This window comes from Pelophylax lessonae (assembly GCF_965119305.1).
Source record: "Pelophylax lessonae genome assembly, chromosome: 1".
In the NCBI taxonomy this organism is placed as follows: domain Eukaryota; kingdom Metazoa; phylum Chordata; class Amphibia; order Anura; family Ranidae; genus Pelophylax; species Pelophylax lessonae.
In genome coordinates this window covers 507549276-507569486 of record NC_138768.1, presented here as the reverse complement: position 1 = coordinate 507569486, position 20211 = coordinate 507549276, and the positions used below count along the sequence as shown (strand labels likewise).

Below are 20211 nucleotides of genomic sequence, written 5' to 3'. Positions count from 1 at the left end.
CGTGGTAATGGAGCTGCAATATGGGTGTGCTAACTGCAAGTGTTAATGAGAATGTAGACTTCTTGCACAGGACTGAAGGAGCCAGGACAGTGATAAGTGATATAACTACCCTGAAATTGGATTACAGCAAAAGAGTGGAAATGTATTAATCCATTACCAATTGGTGCAGTTTTTAGATGCACTAATTAGAAATAATGCTTTGCTAAACCTGGTATTCTCAGACAATGCAGAACCTATTACAATGTTCTTCTAAAAACAATTTTGGTGGCAGTGACTATAATTTTTATTTATTGTAAGCTGTAAACAAGCACATACTAGAAAGATGGTAACATAATTTTAAGAACAAATTTTTCAAGACTGAGGCTGTTCTCAAGACTTCTACCGGGAGGGAATACTGTCCTCAAGGAACACCGAACAAAAATGGAAATGTTTCAAATCGAATATATGCAAACACACTGCAAAACACATTCACATGGGCAGTAACTTTAAAAGGCTAAAAGTACATAGTTTGTGGCCTAAAGTGTTCACCTTTTACAGAAAAAATGTAAATGTGAAGTAACACTGTAAACCCACCCCACCACAATCTGTTTTTTGCTAGTGTCTGTAGGTGATGAACCTCTTCTTTCTCAGGGAATTGAACTCTGCTAGTTTGTTAATTTTTTTTTATCTCCCCATTCTTCAACCTTATTGTCTTCTAATGCCAATTCAGAAGCCGTACATCAGGAATAGTGCAATCTTAGGAGCTACACCCGTAACACACATCCCCATACTGTGGGGATGGCCTGAAATGTTGCAACAGGCAGTAGATCCTGCGCACACGGTCCACTGCTTTGAGTTGAAGGCTGTTTTACACGTCCAGGGCTGTGGTGCATAGCTATGGAACAAAGTCCCATGCCCCCTTCGGTGGTATGTCTACTGTGATGGGTGGAGTTTGGACTTTAGTCCTCCCCAGGAGCTCCTAGCTCCTCTGAATGCAGAGCACCATCGCGCTCTACCAATGCTTCAACTTCAAAACCAAGTTCAGACCCTGCAGCACAAGACTTGGCCGATTAGGGCCACCAAGCACTCCAAAGCCCTCTCTACAATGAAGGGGCATTCTCATGCCTAAGAGTGGGAAGGCATATGTTATGGTTTACAGACATCCCAGATTTGTGGGTTCAGTCTGTGGTTTCAAAAAGGTACAAGAGTTAAAAACTCGACCACTTTCAAATCAGCCAAATACTGCCCAAGGACAATGAGATTTGCAAACAACCTTAAACCACCTCTTGTCACGTGGAGTCGTTGCATTGTTAATGCAACAAGACAGGTTCAAGGGAATCTACTCAAACCTGTTCAGTGCCAAAACCCAGCAGAAGTATTTGTTTTTTCCTGGATTTAAAATCCTTAAATGCCTTACAGTCCTACATTTTGTTTGGAATCTGCAAGGTCCTTAAGATGCCAAGAGCCTTTCTTCATACTAAACAAAGACAAGGTGTGCTATTCCCAATACTATTCTGTTGTCTACTCCACCAGATCTGTTAGAGCATCCTGGACCTTTACCAAGACACCTGCTTTTTGCCGCTCAAATCTGTAAGGCTATCTGGTCTACCATTCATACCTTTTCAAAGTTCTGCCAGTCTTCTACACATGAAGGTTTCGGCCACAAGCATTCAGAAGTTGGGTCTCTTGACCCCTGTCCCTGTCAGTAGAAATTCTGGATGAACCCTCTGCATGCTGCTGTATACACTTTAAACGTTGCAATTGCAAAAACACAGGCATTTTTAGTTAAAACATATTGCAATACCTAAGTTTGCTAACTCTAAAGTAATACCTCTACGGCCAGTCCTACTCTGCTCTGCAAATCCTACTGTGGACACAATGCCAACATACCGCAGTGTCCTGAATTTCATCCAAAATTTCTAGTGTTAACATCTGGTCACACCCCTTTAGCACCTGATAGATTATATACATATGCAAGCTATTGGGATTTGCACACAGGTATATCTTGTTTGTTTTTGTTGTCAGGTCTCTTGGCACAGTTCAATTTGCCTAGCTGTTGCCTTTATTTATCATTACTTGAGGAGATCCCAGGGTCTATAAATGTGTCCTCTACTGTAAGATTAAAGTATAACTAAAGGCAATTTTTTTTTTCTGGGATAGTGGAGAGAGTAGAACCCCTGTTGGTTTTATCTTTGCGGTCTGTGCCCTTGTTAGGGAGATTCACCCTCTATTTGTCCGGTTTACCAGAAAGAAATCACACATTTTTTGTTGTCTCCAGAAAAGTAATAGAGGGAAAATCTTCAAATGGGGACACTAGTTCTGATGACTTGGGAGTCCCCAAGAAATTCCCTTGATTTACAGGGATTTCCACTCACTTCCTGTTTGGCTATGGAACAGGAAGTGAAGGGAAATCTCCGCAATGGGACACAGATGGTGAAATAAAAATCTAACTGGTTAGCACCCTCACTTAATCTATCCAAAATGGGGTGAAAAAAAATGTTTTGCCCTTAGTTCTACTTTAAGTTAAATGTAATTTTGACTTGCCTGTAAATTCCGTATCTTGAGGACACAGACCACCTTTATTTTTAATCTTGTGTTACGCCTATATTGCTAGCTAGCACTCGCAGAGTATGTCCTTCAAAGCTATGCCTCCAGAAACCTGATGAAGGTACCAGCCTAAGAGCCAGGTTCTATGAATATCAAGCCTGTGTCCTGTACTATACACCAGCATATGGAAATTTCAAATCAAAATTATTTTAAATTGAGGTTCATTTCAGGATTTGAAGAGGGTTGTATGAAAAACATTGTGATGTAACTCTATAGTATGTCTTGGCTACAAGTGCTTTTCTATTGGAGTTTCTACATTGTCGGGGGTAGAATGCATATCTAATAAAATGTACATACCTTCTAATGGCTAAAGCCACAGATGCATTTTTTTGTTTTTCTATTTTCAGAAAGAAAGTAATAAATATAGTAAACCAACTTTCTTTTTCTTCCAGCAGTCAAAAAGGTCCAAGTCCGGAAACCTGCTCCAGGAGTCTCTGATGCCGCTCCATCAAGGAAGCGACCGACACCAGTAAATTTAGCGAGTGCGATCAAAAAAAATACCACCACCTCCACCACCGTTTCTCAAAGACCCTTCAAAGACAGGGTGATGCATTTACTAGCCCTTAAACCATACAAGAAGCCTGAGCTTATTCTGCGATTACAGAAAGATGGGCTTTCATTACAAGACAAAGACTGTCTAGATGGCCTCCTGCAACAGGTAAATAGTTTGTTTAGCCATACATTATCTAAAAATAAGAAACCTGTTTTGTATACATGCCATTTCTAGAGGGTCATACCATTAGATCTTCATTCTGTATTTACTTTTTTTTTTTTTTTGTATCCTTAAACCCACATCATAAAAAACGATCAAATGCTGTATTTCATGCGGTTTATACTCAGTTACTATGAGATTTGTTTTCTGTATTCTGCCAGACACCTGATTGGTCCAGCAGTGTTGGCAGCTAGTGCATATGCTCAGTTTTCAGTGTATTTCTACCCTGAGCATTTCCTCCCTATCGCATTTAAGCAGCCTACGTGACAAGAGTCAGTGTGGGCATATACAGTGGCAAATGACCACTCCATCCCTCCTCCATGCCCTGTAACCAGCTAAACACAATGGGGGGTGGGATATTGCATGTGGATTGATGGAGGCTTCACCTACCTGTTCTAAGACACAGGCTCGAGGGGCACGACACAGCATGTGATAGCAGAAATCTCCCCACGCCATGTTGCCAAAAAATCTTCGTTTTGATTTCAAATATATCTGTATGACCATTTTTAAAAACGTTTATAAATGTAATAGTTCCTTTACCATCATCCCCTTACAGTACCATCATCCGCATACAGAAAGAAGGGACAAGGTTTGTTGTATATTAAACAGCGTTTGTTGCAGTACTTTAAGGATGGTTACTTGAAATACTTTTATGCTGTATGCTAATTCTTCAGCAATAACTAGGGGAAGGGTCTGAACAGACATCCTTGAGATGCTGTCACTGTAGTTGAGAAAAATGATTGCCTAAAGAACAGGTCTAGGGATTTCTCAGCAGATTTCTCTTGATGCCAGAGAAAAGCTTGCATACTTTGAAACAAGCCTTGTGTAGTATGTGTTCATTTCTGTGAAAGCTGAACTTCATTACTTTCAATCTTGCACAGTTGCACCGGATGATTTCTCCTGTACTGATACTGTACCTATATTTCACTGCAAACTGTATGCTGCTTATAGTATGCATTAGAAACTACAGCACGTTGGATAGAACCTTTCATTTCCTGGCTGGATGATATTCAGCATCATCTAGCCCTTTCTTCCCCAGTCTCTGTCCCTGGCCGCCTTTTATTTTTTTAATTGAATTTCAGTTCAGATGATGTTACTGGGTTTTAAATACCATATCTATTAAGAACTGAAAGGGTTTTATTTCAAAGTTTCAGTAACTTGTTGATAAGGGGGAAAGGAGGGGCAGAGAAGGCAAAATATAAGCAGTTTAAACTTCTGTTTTTAAACAGTGTCTTCAAAGCTTTGAAAACGTATATTCCCTTTTTAAGGCTAACTCTACAGCTCGCCATACTTTTTTTTTTTTTTTTAGCAATTTTGCTTTGTCATAATGCATACCCACTGCATCAATTGCAACTGTTGCATAGCATTGATGGCACTCTTCTTCATATGCAGTATTCATAGACTACAAGGAAACTGTACTGGTCTAAATGTGTCAGTTTTAGCTCTATATAGAATGCTGAAAGCTCTTGTGTGTATGTTGCATAGAAAGTGACACTGTTCTTAGAAAGCAAATTTTCTTGCTTGAACTGATCCTCACACTGCTATGCTCTCAGGGAATCCATTGCATCTGTTCGCTGGAAATTCTCCTCTTGATGTCCAATGTACGGCAGAGGATACAGGCACTTATACTTCTGTAGGTTGATTATCCACTTAAAGCTCTGTGTAAAATACAATCCACTGTTTGGTGTACCTGGACATAGTCTTTTTTACATGGCCCAAGCCCTGGTGTTTTTCCCAGGAATGGGAAATGGAACTCTGCCCTCGTGTCTGGACCCTTCGCTCCAAGAATCTTCCATCGGTCTGCTTGTGCATGAGGGTACTGAGCCTTGTGGTGGCCTCTTTTTAAGGTTGTGATGTTTGCACAGTTTAAATCCTGGCCTCTGCAGCTTGGTGTACGGACTGCATGGGACTAAATCGTTTTTTCTGTGAATTGGCCCATATGCCTGTTTCCCAAGGTCAGGATTTCTCCTATCAGCCCTGTACTGGAATAGGGGTATTCTTTTCTCCCGTTGACCTAGGGAGACTTCTGACAATGAATGCAAGCCTATCGGAAAGTGGGTCAAGGCAGTCTGAACTTCCAAGCAGTGTTCTTGAGCTAATGGCCAATTTCCTATCCCCTGCTGTGGTGGACCAAACCACTTGAGTGGGAAACAGACTAGGGTTCATTCAGACAACACCACAGCCATGGCTTGCATCAATCTTTAGGGAAGCACAACAAGCACTGCAGCCTCTGGAGAAATTTACCTAATTTTGGCTTGGACAGAAAGAAATATTCCAGCTTTATGAACAGTCCACGTTTAAGTAATATACAATTGGTGGGCAGACTTCTCAGTCATTAATGCCAGCATCAAGAATCCAGAGGAATATTTTCAAATGCAAGCAAGGCTCCAGCAGATCATGTATAGCATAACCTAGAAGTGTGGAGGGAGAAGCAGAACCCAGGAAATGAGTTGTGCTCACTTACTAACGGGGAACATACTGGTGGTAGGGGAGAGCAGAGTGACAGATCTCAACAGTCTACTATTATACTATATTTACTGCAAAATAAATGTACATAAGCTTTTCTTTTTAAATTTCAGGTGGCAAATATGAGTGCCAAAGACTGCTTTTACACATTGAAAGACTCTATTTACAAAGAGGTGCAGAAGGACTGGCCTGGTTATTCGGAAGGTGACCAACAGCTGCTAAAACGAATACTTGTCCGGTATGTTCTCAGTTTGATCCTTTTTATTACCTGAATTTCTGCAGTGACAATGCAAGCTGCGTTTCCTGTAAGATCTTATTTAACTTTCCTTTGCTTTGAAATTAACTAAATCGGAGGTTGTGATTAGCAAGACAGTTTACCACACGCTGCTGCCAGGTTTCTTTTGCGAGGTCTACTCGTCACTTTGTTGGCCATTTTGTTTTGCACTTTTCTCTTGCTTGCTTCCTATGTTGGCTTATGAAACCTTATTCCATTCATTCAGGCCTTCCTGCGCGTCTAGTAGTCTGATTTGAACTATGCATGGTGGGAAGAAAATAAAAGGAGCGGTGTAGCACAGACTACTAATAGAAATAAGGATAGGGACTCCTACAATTGGGTGTAATTGTATAAACCATTTCTAAAAAAAAAATAAAGGGGTGCTAGGCTGGTGATACAGCTACCAAATAACCTCAAAGGGAGTAATAATCGGTGTAATCACTGCTGGATCCAATGATCCACCACAACATTGTTCTATCTAGAGCTATAGTTCTCGCTCATACTTAATTGAAACTCATTTCTAATGTTCCTAATTGGATGCTGCTTGGGTCAAAGATTACCAGGTTAATGCATTTTAGGGCAAATTAAAGTAGAATTATAGGCAAAACATTTTTCTCTTTCGTTCATTGACCAACACAGCTCTCATCTTGCCTACGTGGGTTATGCTGCCCCCTACAGGAGTAGGACACTAGGCAGGAAAGAACTTGACTACGCCTATAGGGCAGTCCCAGGGGGTATACTCCCACTCTCTGCTATAGGTACTCAGTTTTTTTTTTCTGCCTAGTCAGGAGTAAGCACATATTTCCTTGCTGGGATCTCTGGTCCTGGAGATTTCTTTTTAAATGGAATTTTTTCCTCTTTATTATTTTGTTCCTGTTGAGAATCTACAATCGCTGAACTGGGCGACGGACTGGATAATCCAGATCCAGAGGTCCCCCACAGTCTGACCAGAGAGCGCCTGCAGACAGCAGCTCCGCGCTAGGTCGGGGCGTGACATAACCCCACTGGACAGGGGCTGGCCTGCGAGTTAATCGTCTCGCGAGGGTGCGTACGACCTGGCATTAGCGGGAGTCGCAGCATTTCTCCTGGCAGACGGCACCACATTACAATGGAAACGTGTTCTGTTCAGAGCGGTGCCCACTGTTCCTGGTGTGTGAAGTAGCTGTCCCCCCCTCTACCACTGGAGACTTTTGGGCTGGACTTGAGCTCCTCCCTGGGATGGTCGGACCCCGGGCTCCCCTCCTTTCCAGACAGCGCCCCCCTTTCTCTGTCTTCTGCAGGCCTTCATCATTCCCCCCCCCCCCCCCCCCCCCATCGCCAGCAAATGGGTGCGGGTGGGTGGGGAGCGCGCCGCTGATGACCGAACAATCAAATTTTGGGAGAGGGCTTCTGGGTTCTAAGAAGGCCTTATCCGATCTTCCATTTAGTGGGGTATCGCCTGTTTGGAGCTTTCTTGCTGATATCATCAAGGGCCTCACAGGGGAAAAGAGTACTATTCTTCCACAGGCTTCCAAGGGTAAGGAGCCCCGTCGCAGACGGGGGCCTTTCTTTTCTGCTCACAAGAGGCTTTTTCATCCCTCAGGGTCTCAAGACAAGGAATCTAAGCCCTTCAGGGGCTCTCCCGGATGTTATAGGAGGGACCTGGTCTTGCAAACCTCAAGCGGGTTCTGCCAGACCTGCAGGCAAGGCTGTCTCTGCATTAAGGGATGCCCTCGCCCGTGTCTGGGGTGGGGGGGGGGGCTTCGTTGATTTCCGGATACAGGACAAGCAGGTCCACAAAGTCATCTGCTCCAGCTGCAAGATCGAGTTTCAATCTTATTCTCCGGAAACTTCCAACTTGTGCTTGTCCTTAGATCGCTTAACCACTTGCTGACCGCACGCCGCATATATACTGCGGCAGGCTGGCTCGGCTGCGCGAATCGCCGTATCTGTACGGCTATCCGCGCAAGCGCTCCTCCTAGGCAATAGGCAGCGGTGAAGGCCGAGCCACGGGGCCGGCGGCACCGTTTGCCGCCGGGCACCCGTGATTGCTCCCAGCTGAGAGAGAACACCAGTCACCTGTTGTAAACACAGCTGACTGTTCTCTCTGAAATGATCCGAGTGCCTGTGATCCTCCTATATAGGAACAAAAGTCTGTGATCATTTCACAAGTCCCTCCCCCACAGTTAGAAACACTTCCCTAGGCTCACAAATAACCCTCTGATCACCTCTAGGTTAACCCCTTCCCTGCCAGTGTCATTAGTACAGTAACAGTGCATCTTTTTAGCGCTGGTTACTGTAGCAAGTGTCAAATGTCAGGGGTCCAATCTGTCTGCCGCAATGTCGCACCAAAAGAAAGCTTTAATTGTGGGGGGAAAAACAGGCATCAAATTTATTTAGGTACAACATCGCATGACTTCGCAATTGTCAGTTAAAATAACGCAGTGCCAAATCGCAAAAAATGGCCTGTTCATTAAGGGGGCAAATCCTTCCGGTCCAGAACTGGTTAAGGGACAGTGGACAGGAGTTGGACCAGGGGGAATGGTCACTTCATCCGAAGGTGTTTCATCGGTTGTCGTCTTTGGGGTACTCCAGAAGTGAATCTGCTGGCCTCTCGTCTCAATAGGAAAGTACAGAAGTTTGTGGCATGGTCTCGGGATCCTCTTGCCGATGCCACAGATGCTTTAGTGGCTCCTTTGAGTCAGTATCGTCTAATTTACGCCTTTCCTCCTCCTCAAACTTCTGCCGAGACCCCTGAAGGGATTCCGATCAGTCTAGCGACTCCAGACTGGCCTCGCTGGTCTTGGTACGGGTGGTTGCCGATGCTCCTTGGAGACTTCATCTCAGGGAAAATCTGCTGTCCCAAGGGCCAATCTTTCATTTTGCTTTACAGCTGTTGGCTTTAACGGCTGTTGGCTGTTGAAAGCGAGGTGCTGAAGGATGGAGGGTTGTCTAAATCAGTGATTTCTACGCTGTTAAAGGCTAGAAAATCTACTTCTAGGAAGATCTACCATCGTACTTGGAAAACGTACATTGCGTGGTGTGAGTCTCTTGGGGTTCACCCTCGCTCCTTTTCGGTGTCTCGGCTCTTGGCTTTCCTCCAATGGGGGGTTGAACAGCGCCTGGCCTTGAGTACCATCAAGGGCCAGGTTTCGGCCTTTGCGGTTTTTCTTTTATTGTCCATTACCCACACATTTCTTGGTGCGTACCTTTTTATGCAGGGAGTTCAACACTTGGCTCGTTCAGTGCGGTCTCCATTGGTGCCGTGGGATCTGTTTGATGTCCGTTCTCTAGAAGCCTCCTTTGGAAAATATCCGGGAGGTTCCCCTGCTTACGTTGTCTCAAAAGGTGGCCTTTTTGGTGGCTATTACTTCTGCGGTGTCAGAGCTGGTAGCGCTGTCTTGTCCATCTTGCCTGGTGATCCACAGGAATAAGGTGGTTCTTCGTCTGTGTTCCATCGTTCCTTCCAAAGGTCGTCTCTGATTTTCATTTGAATGAAGATATTGTTGCCTTCCCTGTGTCCCAGGCCTCAGCCACCTGGTCGTCTTTGCACACACACGTTCACAAAGTTTTGTAAGGTGGCTGTGTTGGCATCTGCGGATGCTTCCTTCAGCCGCAAGGTTTTGCAGGCTGCTGTTTAACCACTTAAGCCTCGGAGGATTTGGCTGCTAAACGACCAGGGGGTATTTTGCGATTCGGCACTGCGTGACTTTAACGGACAATTGCACGGTCGTGCGACGCTGTACCTAAACGAATTTGGCGTCCTTTTTTTCCCAGAAACAGAGCTTTCTTTTGGCGGTATTTGATCACCTGTGCGATTTTTTGATCACGCGCTATAAACAAAAAAAGAGCGTAAATTTTGCAAAAATAGCAATATTTTCCCCCTTTTTTTTTTTTATATGAAATTCCCCCCCCCCCCCCAAAAAAAAATGTAAAAATCAAAATTTAACATTTTCGGCCAATTTGTTTTATGCTACCTATGTTTGGTAAAAAAAAATCGCAAAAAGCGTATTTTGATTGGTTTGCGCAAAAGTTATTGCGTTTACTAACAAAGGGAAAGATTTTTGTCATTTTTGTTGTTTTTTTTTTTTTTTAACGCGTAATGGCGGCGATCTGCGATTTTTTTTTTTTTTTGCGGTACTGCGACATTGCGGCGGACAGATCAGACCCTTGACTGACATTTTTGACACTTTTGGGGTTACCAGTGACATTTCTACAGTAATCAGTGCTATATATATGCACTGTTACTGTAAAAATACACTGGTAGTGAAGGGGTTAACTTTATTTGAGAGGGAGGGGCTGTGTGTGTCCCTAGGGGCGTGATTCTAACTGTGATTGGCTGTGGCTTCAACTGTATGCAGAGTGATCAACGGATCTACATAGTAGATCCATATGATCATCTCTCATACAGAGGGGAGAATGACAGGCAGCTTGTTTACACAAGCTGCCTGACTTTCTCCCTCTCCCCCGCCGATCGCAGAGTGGCCGGCGGACATCGGGTCCGCCGGTCACACGCGCGGGGGGGTCCATGACCACGCGGGAGCGCGCCTCCGGCGTCGCGCGCTCGCTCCCTAGACCCTCACAAGCTAGTGACGTAGTCCTATGTCACTTTGCCTGTGAGGGGCTGACCGCCGACGTAGATAGTCGTGCGGCGGTCGGCAAGTGGTTAAAGGACTTTGACCTCTTTGAGGGTATTTTACTTTTTTTTTTTCAGGTGAGGTCCAGTTGTTATATGGTTGAGCTCAATGTTGCCTGGTTGGCTATGTTTAGCCTTGAAAGTATTTTTTTTTTCTTTTTTTCTTGCTGTTCCCACCCCTCCTGTTTTGACATGACTACGGGGGATGTCCCAAAGCAAACATGAGGAGCTGTGTTCATCAATGAACAAAAGAAAATTGGAGTTTCGACTTGGCATAAAATCCATTTCTCTGATGTTCATTGACTGACACAGCACCTACCCCTCTATGGAGTTTGGTTTTTTTCTTCTGACACTGCTTGTAACAAAACTGAGTACCTATAGCAGAGAGTGGGAGTATAACCCCTGGGACTGCCCCATAGGCTTGGTCAAGTTCGTCCTACTACTGTAGGGGGCAGCATAACCCATGTAGTCAAGAAGATGAGGAGCTGTCTGTCAAAGAACATCAGAGAAATGGATTTTTACGGTAAGTCAAAAATTAAATTTTTTTTTTTTTTTTTTGTCATTTTGCATAGTGGAAGATTTCTCCTCCTATTTTCTGGGGACAACACAAAGTTTGAGATTTTCTTTAACTTTTTACTTTCAATGATAATGGTAAACAGGGCCAATAGAGAGGGTGAATCTCTCAAACAGGGACACAAATTAGCAATAAAATCTGGCCGGTTTATAACCCCCCCCCCCCCTTCACACTGTCCAAAAATAAAAAAAAAAATTGTATTTCTCTTTCGTTCGTTGACTGACACCGCTCCTGATCTTCATAACCATTGGGTTATACTGCCCTCTACAGGAGTAGGACACTAGGCAGAAAGTCTGGCTACACCTATGGGCAGTCCCAAGGGGGTATATGCCTTCTCTCTGCTATAGGTACTCGGTTTTCTTTCTGCCTAGGAGATCTCTGATCCTTGCAATTTATTTATTTATTTTTTTTAAATTTTTGGATAGAATTTCTCTCCTGGGTTTTTCTTGTGAGATCTACAGTCAACTGCTGGACTTGGCGACAGACTGGATAACTTGGATCCAATGGTCACCCCAGGCTGGACAGCGAGTGCGCGGACCTCGGTTCCGCGCTAGGTCGGACGCGACATAGCCCCATCAGATGGGGACTGGCTTATGAGTTGACTCCTCGTGAGGTCGCGTACGACCAGGTCTCGGCGTGAGTCGCGGCATTCCTCCTGGCTGACAGCCCCCCTCAATGGCGAGGGGTTTTGTCTGGAGTGGTGCCAGTCTGTTTTTTTGGTCTGGTGAGTAGCTGTCCCCCCCTCTTCCCCCCCCCCCCCCCCCCCCCTGGAGGGTTTTGGGGTCTACGTGGGTCTCTTTGGACAGTCAGACCCCGTGTTCCCCTCCTCCCCGTCAGGCACCCCCTTCATCTGTCCTCCCATCCTACCCACCTCCACTTATGCTGGGGCTGTGTGGGTGGTCTGGGGGCAGGGCGCTTTGCTGCCGATGGGGGGGGGGGGTTGCGCAGCCGGCAACCAGACAATCGGACCTGCGCGGGGGGGGGAGTTGTACCTGGTTGGGGCTCCTGCCAGGGCCCCCTGTCCTGCCTGGGCCTGTCCTTGAGGCCTGGGATCCCTCCTGGCTCCCTGGGAGCCCCATGTTGCTGCTATTTTCTTGTTAGTGCATGGTGGCCATGTTTGTGTAGTCTGGCGGGCATTTTGTGGTGGTTTGCCATTGAAAATAGCGGCAGCCATGACAGTGGATCCCTCTGGGCGGCAATTTCGGTAGTGACACCCCCTCCTCATCCCCTGCTGCGGACTCCTGGATCCTTTCATTTCCTGATCTATGCTCATGCAGTGCAGATTCTCCTGGTGGCTGCAGTGCCTGGTTTCCGCGGCTTGGCGAGTCTTGTGGGGTCCTATCCCTCTCTGCTGAGGATCAATTGGTGCTCTGACTGGCAACCGGGTGGTGCTGCCAGAGTGGTGGGGGTTGTCCCTTAGCATTGTTTTACACTTTTGTGGGATCCCCCTGGTGAATCAAGGAGTCTTTGGAGCACATCTCATCCCCTCTGGGGCTGCAGGGCCCTCCGGGTCCCATCCATCCATCGATGCACTGACCTCTTTCCTGGAGTCCCTTGTGCCCCTGGTGGAGGTGGATGGGCTAGCATAAAGCGCCTCACCTGTCTCCTCAGATTCTGAATCTGATTCGGCTGCTGCGGACATGGGTCATCCTACCGGGTCTGCGACCCAGCTCCCTGAATCCTCAAATAGTGAAGAGAATTCCTCCGCTTCTGCAACTGCGCATGAAAAGGCGCTGGTGGACACACTGGTTGTGCTTGAGACTTAAGGCCCGTACACACAAGTCAAAATTCGGCCGGGAATTTTCGTCCGACCGATCTGCCGATTTTCGGCTTGTTAGTATGATGCTTCCGACAACCGACTCCTCCTTTTCGGCCGAAAAAATCCTGGTGTGCAGGCTATTGTGTGAATTCTATTTATCATCATTAGTCATTTAGGTCAACATTGGATCATTCAGAGATCCTCACTGAACTTCTGGAGAGAGTTTGCTGCACTGAAAGTAAAGGGGCTGAATAATTTTGCACGCCCAATTTTTTATTTATCAAAGTTTGAAATATCCAATAAATTTCGTTCCACTTCATGATTGTGTCCCATTTGTTGATTCTTCACAAAAAAATAGTTTTAGATCTTTGTTAGAAGCCTGAAATGTGGCAAAAGGTCGCAAAGTTCAAGGGGGCCGAATACTTTCGCAAGGCACTGTACGAGCTTGACAGAGTTTTGCTGAATTGTCAGTCTGCTCTGGTTCCATGCACAAGCTGGACTATCTGGGTCTGACTCTGGAATCTGCCTTAACCAGAGTGCTCCTTCCTCTGGACAAACTCCAGAAAATACAGGCTGCAATTTGTCTCCTGCTGTCCAGCAGATGGTCATCCCTCCGGACTTGCATGCTGGTGCTGGGCCTGATGGTGTCTACCTTTTTTGAGGCGGTTCCGTTTGCACAGTTCTATGCGAGGTCCCTGCAGGGAGATTCTGGCTAAATGGGACAAGAATCCGCAGTCTCTGGCAGTCCCTGATATGGTGGCTTCATTCTTTTGTGCTTCGGCTGGGCAAATCATTCCTCCTCTTGTATTGGACAGTGGTCACCATGGATGCCAGCCTGTCCGGTTGGGGAGGCGTCCTCGGCAAATATTAATTTGTTGTATCTCTCCAGTAGGGCATTCCTGAGGTGGATCTGTGGGCTTCCCGCCTCAACAAAAGGTGCAGAGGTTTGTGGCTTGGTCACGGGATCCTCTGACGGACGCCACAGATGCGCTGGTGGCCCCGTGGGGTTAGTATCGTCTGATTTCCTCCGCTCAAGCTTCTGCCAAGACTTCTACGCAGGATCGAGGCTGAAGGGATTCCAGTCATCTTAGTGGTCCCTGCCTGGCCTCGCCGGGTTTGGTACACCGATCTGGTGCGGCTGGTTGCCGACGTTCCTTGGAAGCTTCCTCTGTGAGGATCTACTGTCCTAAGGACCAATCTTCCAAACTGCTTTACAGTCTTGAGTTGATGTTTCCTACACAATGTTAAAAGCTAGGAAATTTTACTACTAGGGAGATCTGCCATTGTGCGTGGAAGACATGCATTGCGTGGTGTGAGTCTCTTGGGGTTCATCCTCGCTCTTTTTTCGGTGGCTCGCATCTTGACCTTCCTTAAAGGGGGGGGGGGGGTTGAGCAGAAACTGGCCTTGAGTACTATCAAGGGTCAGTTGTCGGCCTTAGCGGTCTTATTTCAAGTCCTTGGCCACATACAGCCTGGTACATACTTTTCTTCTGGGAGTCTGGCACCTGACACCTCCAGTGTGATCTCTGTTGCTGCCTTGGAACCTTGATTTGGTGCTTTCAGTCCTCAAGAAGCCTCTTTTTGAGACTGTTCAGGAGATGACCCCTGCTTGCGCCGTCTCAGAAAGTGGCCTCTTTGGTGGCTTTCACCTCTGCGCGCAGGGTGTCGGAATTTGTGGCATTATCCTGTCGTCACCTTACTGGTGGTTCGTGGTGATTAGGTGGTTCTTCACCCCGGTCAGTCGTCCCTTCCTCATGTTGTCCCTGATTTTCATTTGAATGAAGATATTGTGTTGCCTTCCCTGTCTCCCAGGCCAACACATCTGAGGGAAATAGCTTTGTATGCCTTGGATGTGGACCGGGCAATTAGGGTATACCTGACAGCTACGGAGTCTTTTAGGATGTCAGACTATTTGTGCTCATGGATGGGCCTCGGAAAGGGTTGTCAGTTTCCTCTCTGATCCATCTGGAAATGGTCGCAAAGACCAGGGTTCAGGTCTAGTCCATCCGGGGTCAGGTTCCTCCTTTCCCTGTCCAAGCGCATGCTACTTGCTCGCTCAGTGCCTCCTGGGCTTTCCGTCATCGGGCATCAGTGACGTAGATTTGCAAGGCGGCATCCTGGTCGTTGGTGCACACTTTCACAAAGTTCTATAAAGTGGATGTGTTGGCATCTTCGGATTCTTCTTTTGTCGGCAAGGTTTTGGTAGGCTGCTGTTTAGAGGATCTGATCCTCTTTGGGGGTGCATTGTTTTTAGGGGAGCTCCAGTTTTGGTTGAGCTCCTGTTTGGCTATAGTTAGCCTTGGGAATTTATTTTTCGCTGTTCCCACCCCTCATGTTTAACACTGCTTTGGACATCCCAATGGTTAAGAAGATCTGGAGCTGTGTCCGTCAAAAAATGAAAGCGAAAATGGGATTTTTGACTTACTGTAAAACCCATTTCTCTGATGTTCTTTGGCAGACACAGCACCCACCCCTATGTGGAGTTTTAATTCTGACACTGCTTGTAAAAAAAACTGAGTACCTATAGCAGAGATTGAGTATACCCCCTGGGACTGCCCATAGGTGTAGCCAGACTTTCTTTCTGCCTAGTGTCCTACTCCTGTAGGGGGCAGTAAACCCAATGGGGGGGAAGCCGCAGTCACCGGTTAAGGAGCAGGGCTGCTGCTTCCTTAACAACCGATGACTGACTTATTCAGTGGTCAGAGCAGTTCCCCCTGCTCACAGCTGTCGAGAACAAAAAAAGAAGCAGCCAACAATGTTTATCAGCAACATTGCTCAGCCACTGAAAGAGACAGATACAAAGAAACATTTGATCTTATCTGTCCTGTTTACAGATCAAAGGGATGATTTTTTTTTTTATTAAATTGTTCCTCTGTTTAACCACTTAACCCTTCATTTACTCTAATCAGCCTTATTAACTATTTAATATTTTCCTACTGTTTTTTTTTTCTTCAACTATTGCTAATAATTAACTTTTTTTTTTTTTTTTTTTTTTTTTTTTACACCTTTTAATATTTTTACACCTTTAACCACTTGCCGACTGCCTAACGACGATTTACGTCGGCAGTCAGCCCCTCACAGGCAAAGTGATGTAGATCTACGTCGCTAGCCTGTGAGGGTCTAGGGAGCGAGCGCGCGCCCCCGGAGGCGTGCTCCCTGCGTGGTCACGGATCCCCCCCCGCGTGTGACCGGCGGACCCCGATGTCCGCCGGTCACTCTGCGATCGCCGCTGCAGAGGGAGAGAGTCAGGCGGCTAATGTAAACAAGCCGCCTGTCATTCTCCCCTGTGTAGAAACAACGATCACACGGTTCTACTATGTAGGACCGTTGATCATTGTTCCTACAGCCCAAGCCACAGCCAATCACAGTTAGAATCACGCCCCTAGGGACACACACAGCCCCTCCCTCTCAAATAAAGTTAACCCCTTCAGTACCAGTGTCATTTTGCAGTAACAGTGCATATGTACAGTACTGATTACTGCAGTAATGTCCCTGGTAACCCCAAAAGTGTCAAATGTCAGTCAAGGGTCCGATCTGTCCGCCGCAATGTCGCAGTACCGCAAAAAAAATTGCAGCTCGCCGCCATTACGCGTTAAAAAAAAAAAAACAACAAAAATGACAATCTTTCCCTTTGTTAGTAAACGCGCAAACCAAAATCAAAATACGCTTTTTGCAATTTTTTTTTTTTACCAAACATATGTAGCATAAAACAAATTGGCCGAAAATGTTAAAAAATTTTGATTTTTACTTTTTTTTTGGGAATTTCATATAAAAAAAAATGTGAAAAATATTGCTATTTTTGCACAATTGACGTTTTTTTGTTTATAGCACATGATCAAAAAATCGCACAGGTGATCAAATACCACCAAAAGAAAGCTCTGTTTGTGGGAAAAAAAGGACATTAAATTAGTTTAGGTACAGCGTCACACGACCGCGCAATTCTCCGTTAAAATCACGCAGTGCCGAATCGCAAAATACCCCCTGGTCAGGAAGGGGGTAAAATCTTCCGGGGCTTAAGTGGTTAACATATAGTTACGGGTTTAACATTGAAAAGAGCGCAAACTTAAAAAACATACATTTCATTTGTAAAATAATGCTTTATACCATTGCTGACAGCTGAAGTGTAAACCAAAACGTTGCAGTAGGTATCGGTAATCAGATTAATGAGAGAATTAGGATCTTTATTCCAAGCAAAAAATTGTGATTCTCCTTTTATCCAGAATCGTGCAGCTCTACCTGGAATTAGATTTTCTTTTTTTTTTGGAATTTGCTTCAGTTAGTATGTTCTATAACACAAGCAATGTGAGATGGTTAAAGCGATATCAAACCCAAAAGAAAACTTTAGTAAATTGCAGCTTACCAGGTCTTGGATATGCTGGCTGCATTAGTGTTCTACAAAAAAAAAAAAAACTATCGTGCAATTGTAGTAGAGGGTTGATTCAAACCATTTAATGCTTACAATGATCAGCTTTTAGTTATAAAAAACGGCTATCCCAAGAGAAACAAGAAAAACAAAACTATTTGCTATAACTGCTGAAAAAGTATTAGCTGGGGTTTGGCTTCAATGTTTTAGTGTATTTCATTCTGCTAGTATATCAAACACTCCAGACTGATAATGCAGATGTTAGAAGTTGTTTCTTCAGAGTGGGAGCATCTTCAATGCAGGATGTGTTCCTGGCCAGATCACCGGGTGAAAAATGAGGGGGGAAAAGGCCTAAAATAATAAAACTAATACAGCCACCACATCTAATTATTGGTAAGCTGCAATATATTACATTTTTGATATTGGGTTTAATACCAATTTAATTAGAACTGTTTTAATAGTTAATAAAGTTAAACATTTTTCTTAAAACTAAAGCTTCTAGCTGGCTACTAGAAAACTCGAAACGCTGCAAAATTGCTCTGCGATTGCATTGCGTTTTGCATCTGGCAGTCAAAACGTTCCTATCCTGAACGCGATTCTTCCATGTTCAGGAGAGAGAGGTTGAAGCTCCCCCTGTACATTGACATAGGCTTTTATGGAGTTGAGTTTAGGAGCTTTGGCAAAAAAAAAAAACCTCTAACCGCTCCTAAACTCAGGCTTAGGAGCTGTGGTGTACATGAAGCCTTGGATTTTAAATGGAAATGGGTGGCATGTATTTTCCAGGTTAAAAAAAAAAAAACTGCATATCTTTTTTGATATGATTGTTTTGACGTTAAATAGGTTATATAGCAGATACTCCATTGTACTTCAGTCCTAAGTGGTTCCAGATATGCTTTTTATTGTAATCATGCTGGAGACTGTAGAGGGTAAAGTTTGTCCCACATTACAAACCAGCCTTTAGTATAGTGTGAACCAGAGAACCTTTCTACTGTGCTTTTGGGATGCTTTCACAAGTGAGATGGAAGATAATTTTCTTTCCTGGGCAGCTATATACTACAAAACATTTGTTTTAATAAATATGCTATATATTAAAGCCCAGCTTTAGCCAAAATGTTTTGTTTTGGAAGGAGCAGAAAATCGTATAAATATATATATTTATTTTGTGTGTGTATATATATATATATATATATATATATATATAATATATTACATTTTGCTCAGATTTCACAACTGAGATTTACAACCACTTTAAAGTTTATCTAAACTCCAGAATAAAGAGTATTACAGCTTACTGGTCCTTGTGGTGGCTGCATAAGATTTTTTTTTTTTTTTTTTCTTTTTCACTTTTTTCTATTTTCTTTAAAACCTGATAATCGTGCCATAAAAACTAAAATAATGCAGTTGCAGAAGTGTTCACACCCTCTTATAACTGGGATGTAGCTGTGTTCAGAATTAGCAATCACATTCAAACTCATGTTAAATACGAGTCAGTACACACCTGCCGCCATTTTAAAGTGCCTTGGATAAACCCCAAATGAAGTTAAGCTGTTCTAGTAGGTCTTTCCTGACATTTTCTTAGTCACATCCTACAGCAAAAGCCATGGTCTGCAGAGCGTCTAAAGCATTCAGTGGGATCTCATTGTTAAAAGGTATCAGCCAGGAGAAGGGTACAAAAGAATTTCCAAGGCATTAGACCATGGAACAGAGTGAAGACAGTTATCAAGTGGAGAAAATATGGCACAACAGTGACATTGCCAAAGACTGGATGTCTCTCCAAAATTGATGAAAAGACCAGCAGAAAATTGGTCAGGGAGGCTAAGAGGCCTACAGAAACAAAGGAGCTGCAGGAATATCTGGCAAGTACTGGCTGTGTGGTACATGTGACAACAATCTCCTGTGTTTTCAAAAACACATCTGAAGCATGTGGGAAATTGCATTATAGTCTGAAACTAAGGTTGAACTTTTTGACCATAATTCCAAAAGATATATGTTTGGCGCAAAAACACTGCCCATAACTAAAGACACCATATCCACAGTGAAGCATGGTGGTGGCAGCATCATGCTTTCCAGCGGTTTTTCTTCAGCTGGAAAAAAGGCCTTAATCAAGGTAGAGTAATTTAGAACTAATCCAAATACCACTTAATATTGGCAAATTAACTTCAGGCTTCTGCTAGAAAGCTGAACGTGAAGAGGAAGTTCATCTTTCAGCATGACAACAATCCAAAGCATACAGCCAAATCAACAAAGGAATGGCTTCACCAGAAGATTAAAGTTTTGGAACGGCCCAGCCAGAGCCCAGTCCTGAATCTGATTGAAAATCTGTGGGGTGATCTGAAGAGGGCTGCGCAGAGGCGATGCCCTCGCAATCAGAAAGATTTGGGAGTGTTTTTGCAAAGAGTGAAAATATTGCGAAGTCAAGATGTGCCATGCTGAAAGACTTGAGTGTTGTAAAAAAAACCAAAAGGCGCTTTAGCAAAAAGTTTAATGGTGTGCACACTTATGCGACCAAATTATTTTAGTTTTTTATTTTTACGTCCCTCTACCTAAAAGATTTTAGTCTGTTCAGCCGAGTTGTACAAATTAGAAGTCACATTAAAGGTGGAAAAATTTCTTAAATTTATTTGTCTCTGTATTAGGATTTTATATACACTCTAATGGAGTGGTTTTCCCTCTCTTCCTGTCCAGAGAGGGGTAAAAAAGATAGCAGTTCTAATCTGTCTATAGTGTGTGATGAGGTGTTTTTTTTTTTTTTTAACTGGGGAGATTTGCCCTCGCCTCCATCACTAGGGCAGGAAGTGAGGATAAAGACCTAATCTGTGTCAGCCTTTAACTACTGAATATACAGTATCTGACAAAAGTGAG

At 44.3% G+C, this 20211-nt stretch overlaps 1 protein-coding gene across 1 annotated transcript in view; it reads left to right on the top strand.

Moving 5' to 3' along the window:
• ELL (elongation factor for RNA polymerase II) overlaps window positions 1-20211 on the top strand; it is a 196101-nt gene that overhangs the window by 82732 nt on the left and 93158 nt on the right. The window contains exons 5-6 of the mRNA XM_082263798.1: window positions 2982-3244; window positions 5878-6002. Coding sequence (XP_082119924.1) covers window positions 2982-3244; window positions 5878-6002 — 388 coding nt within the window. The remainder of the gene's footprint in view (window positions 1-2981; window positions 3245-5877; window positions 6003-20211) is intronic.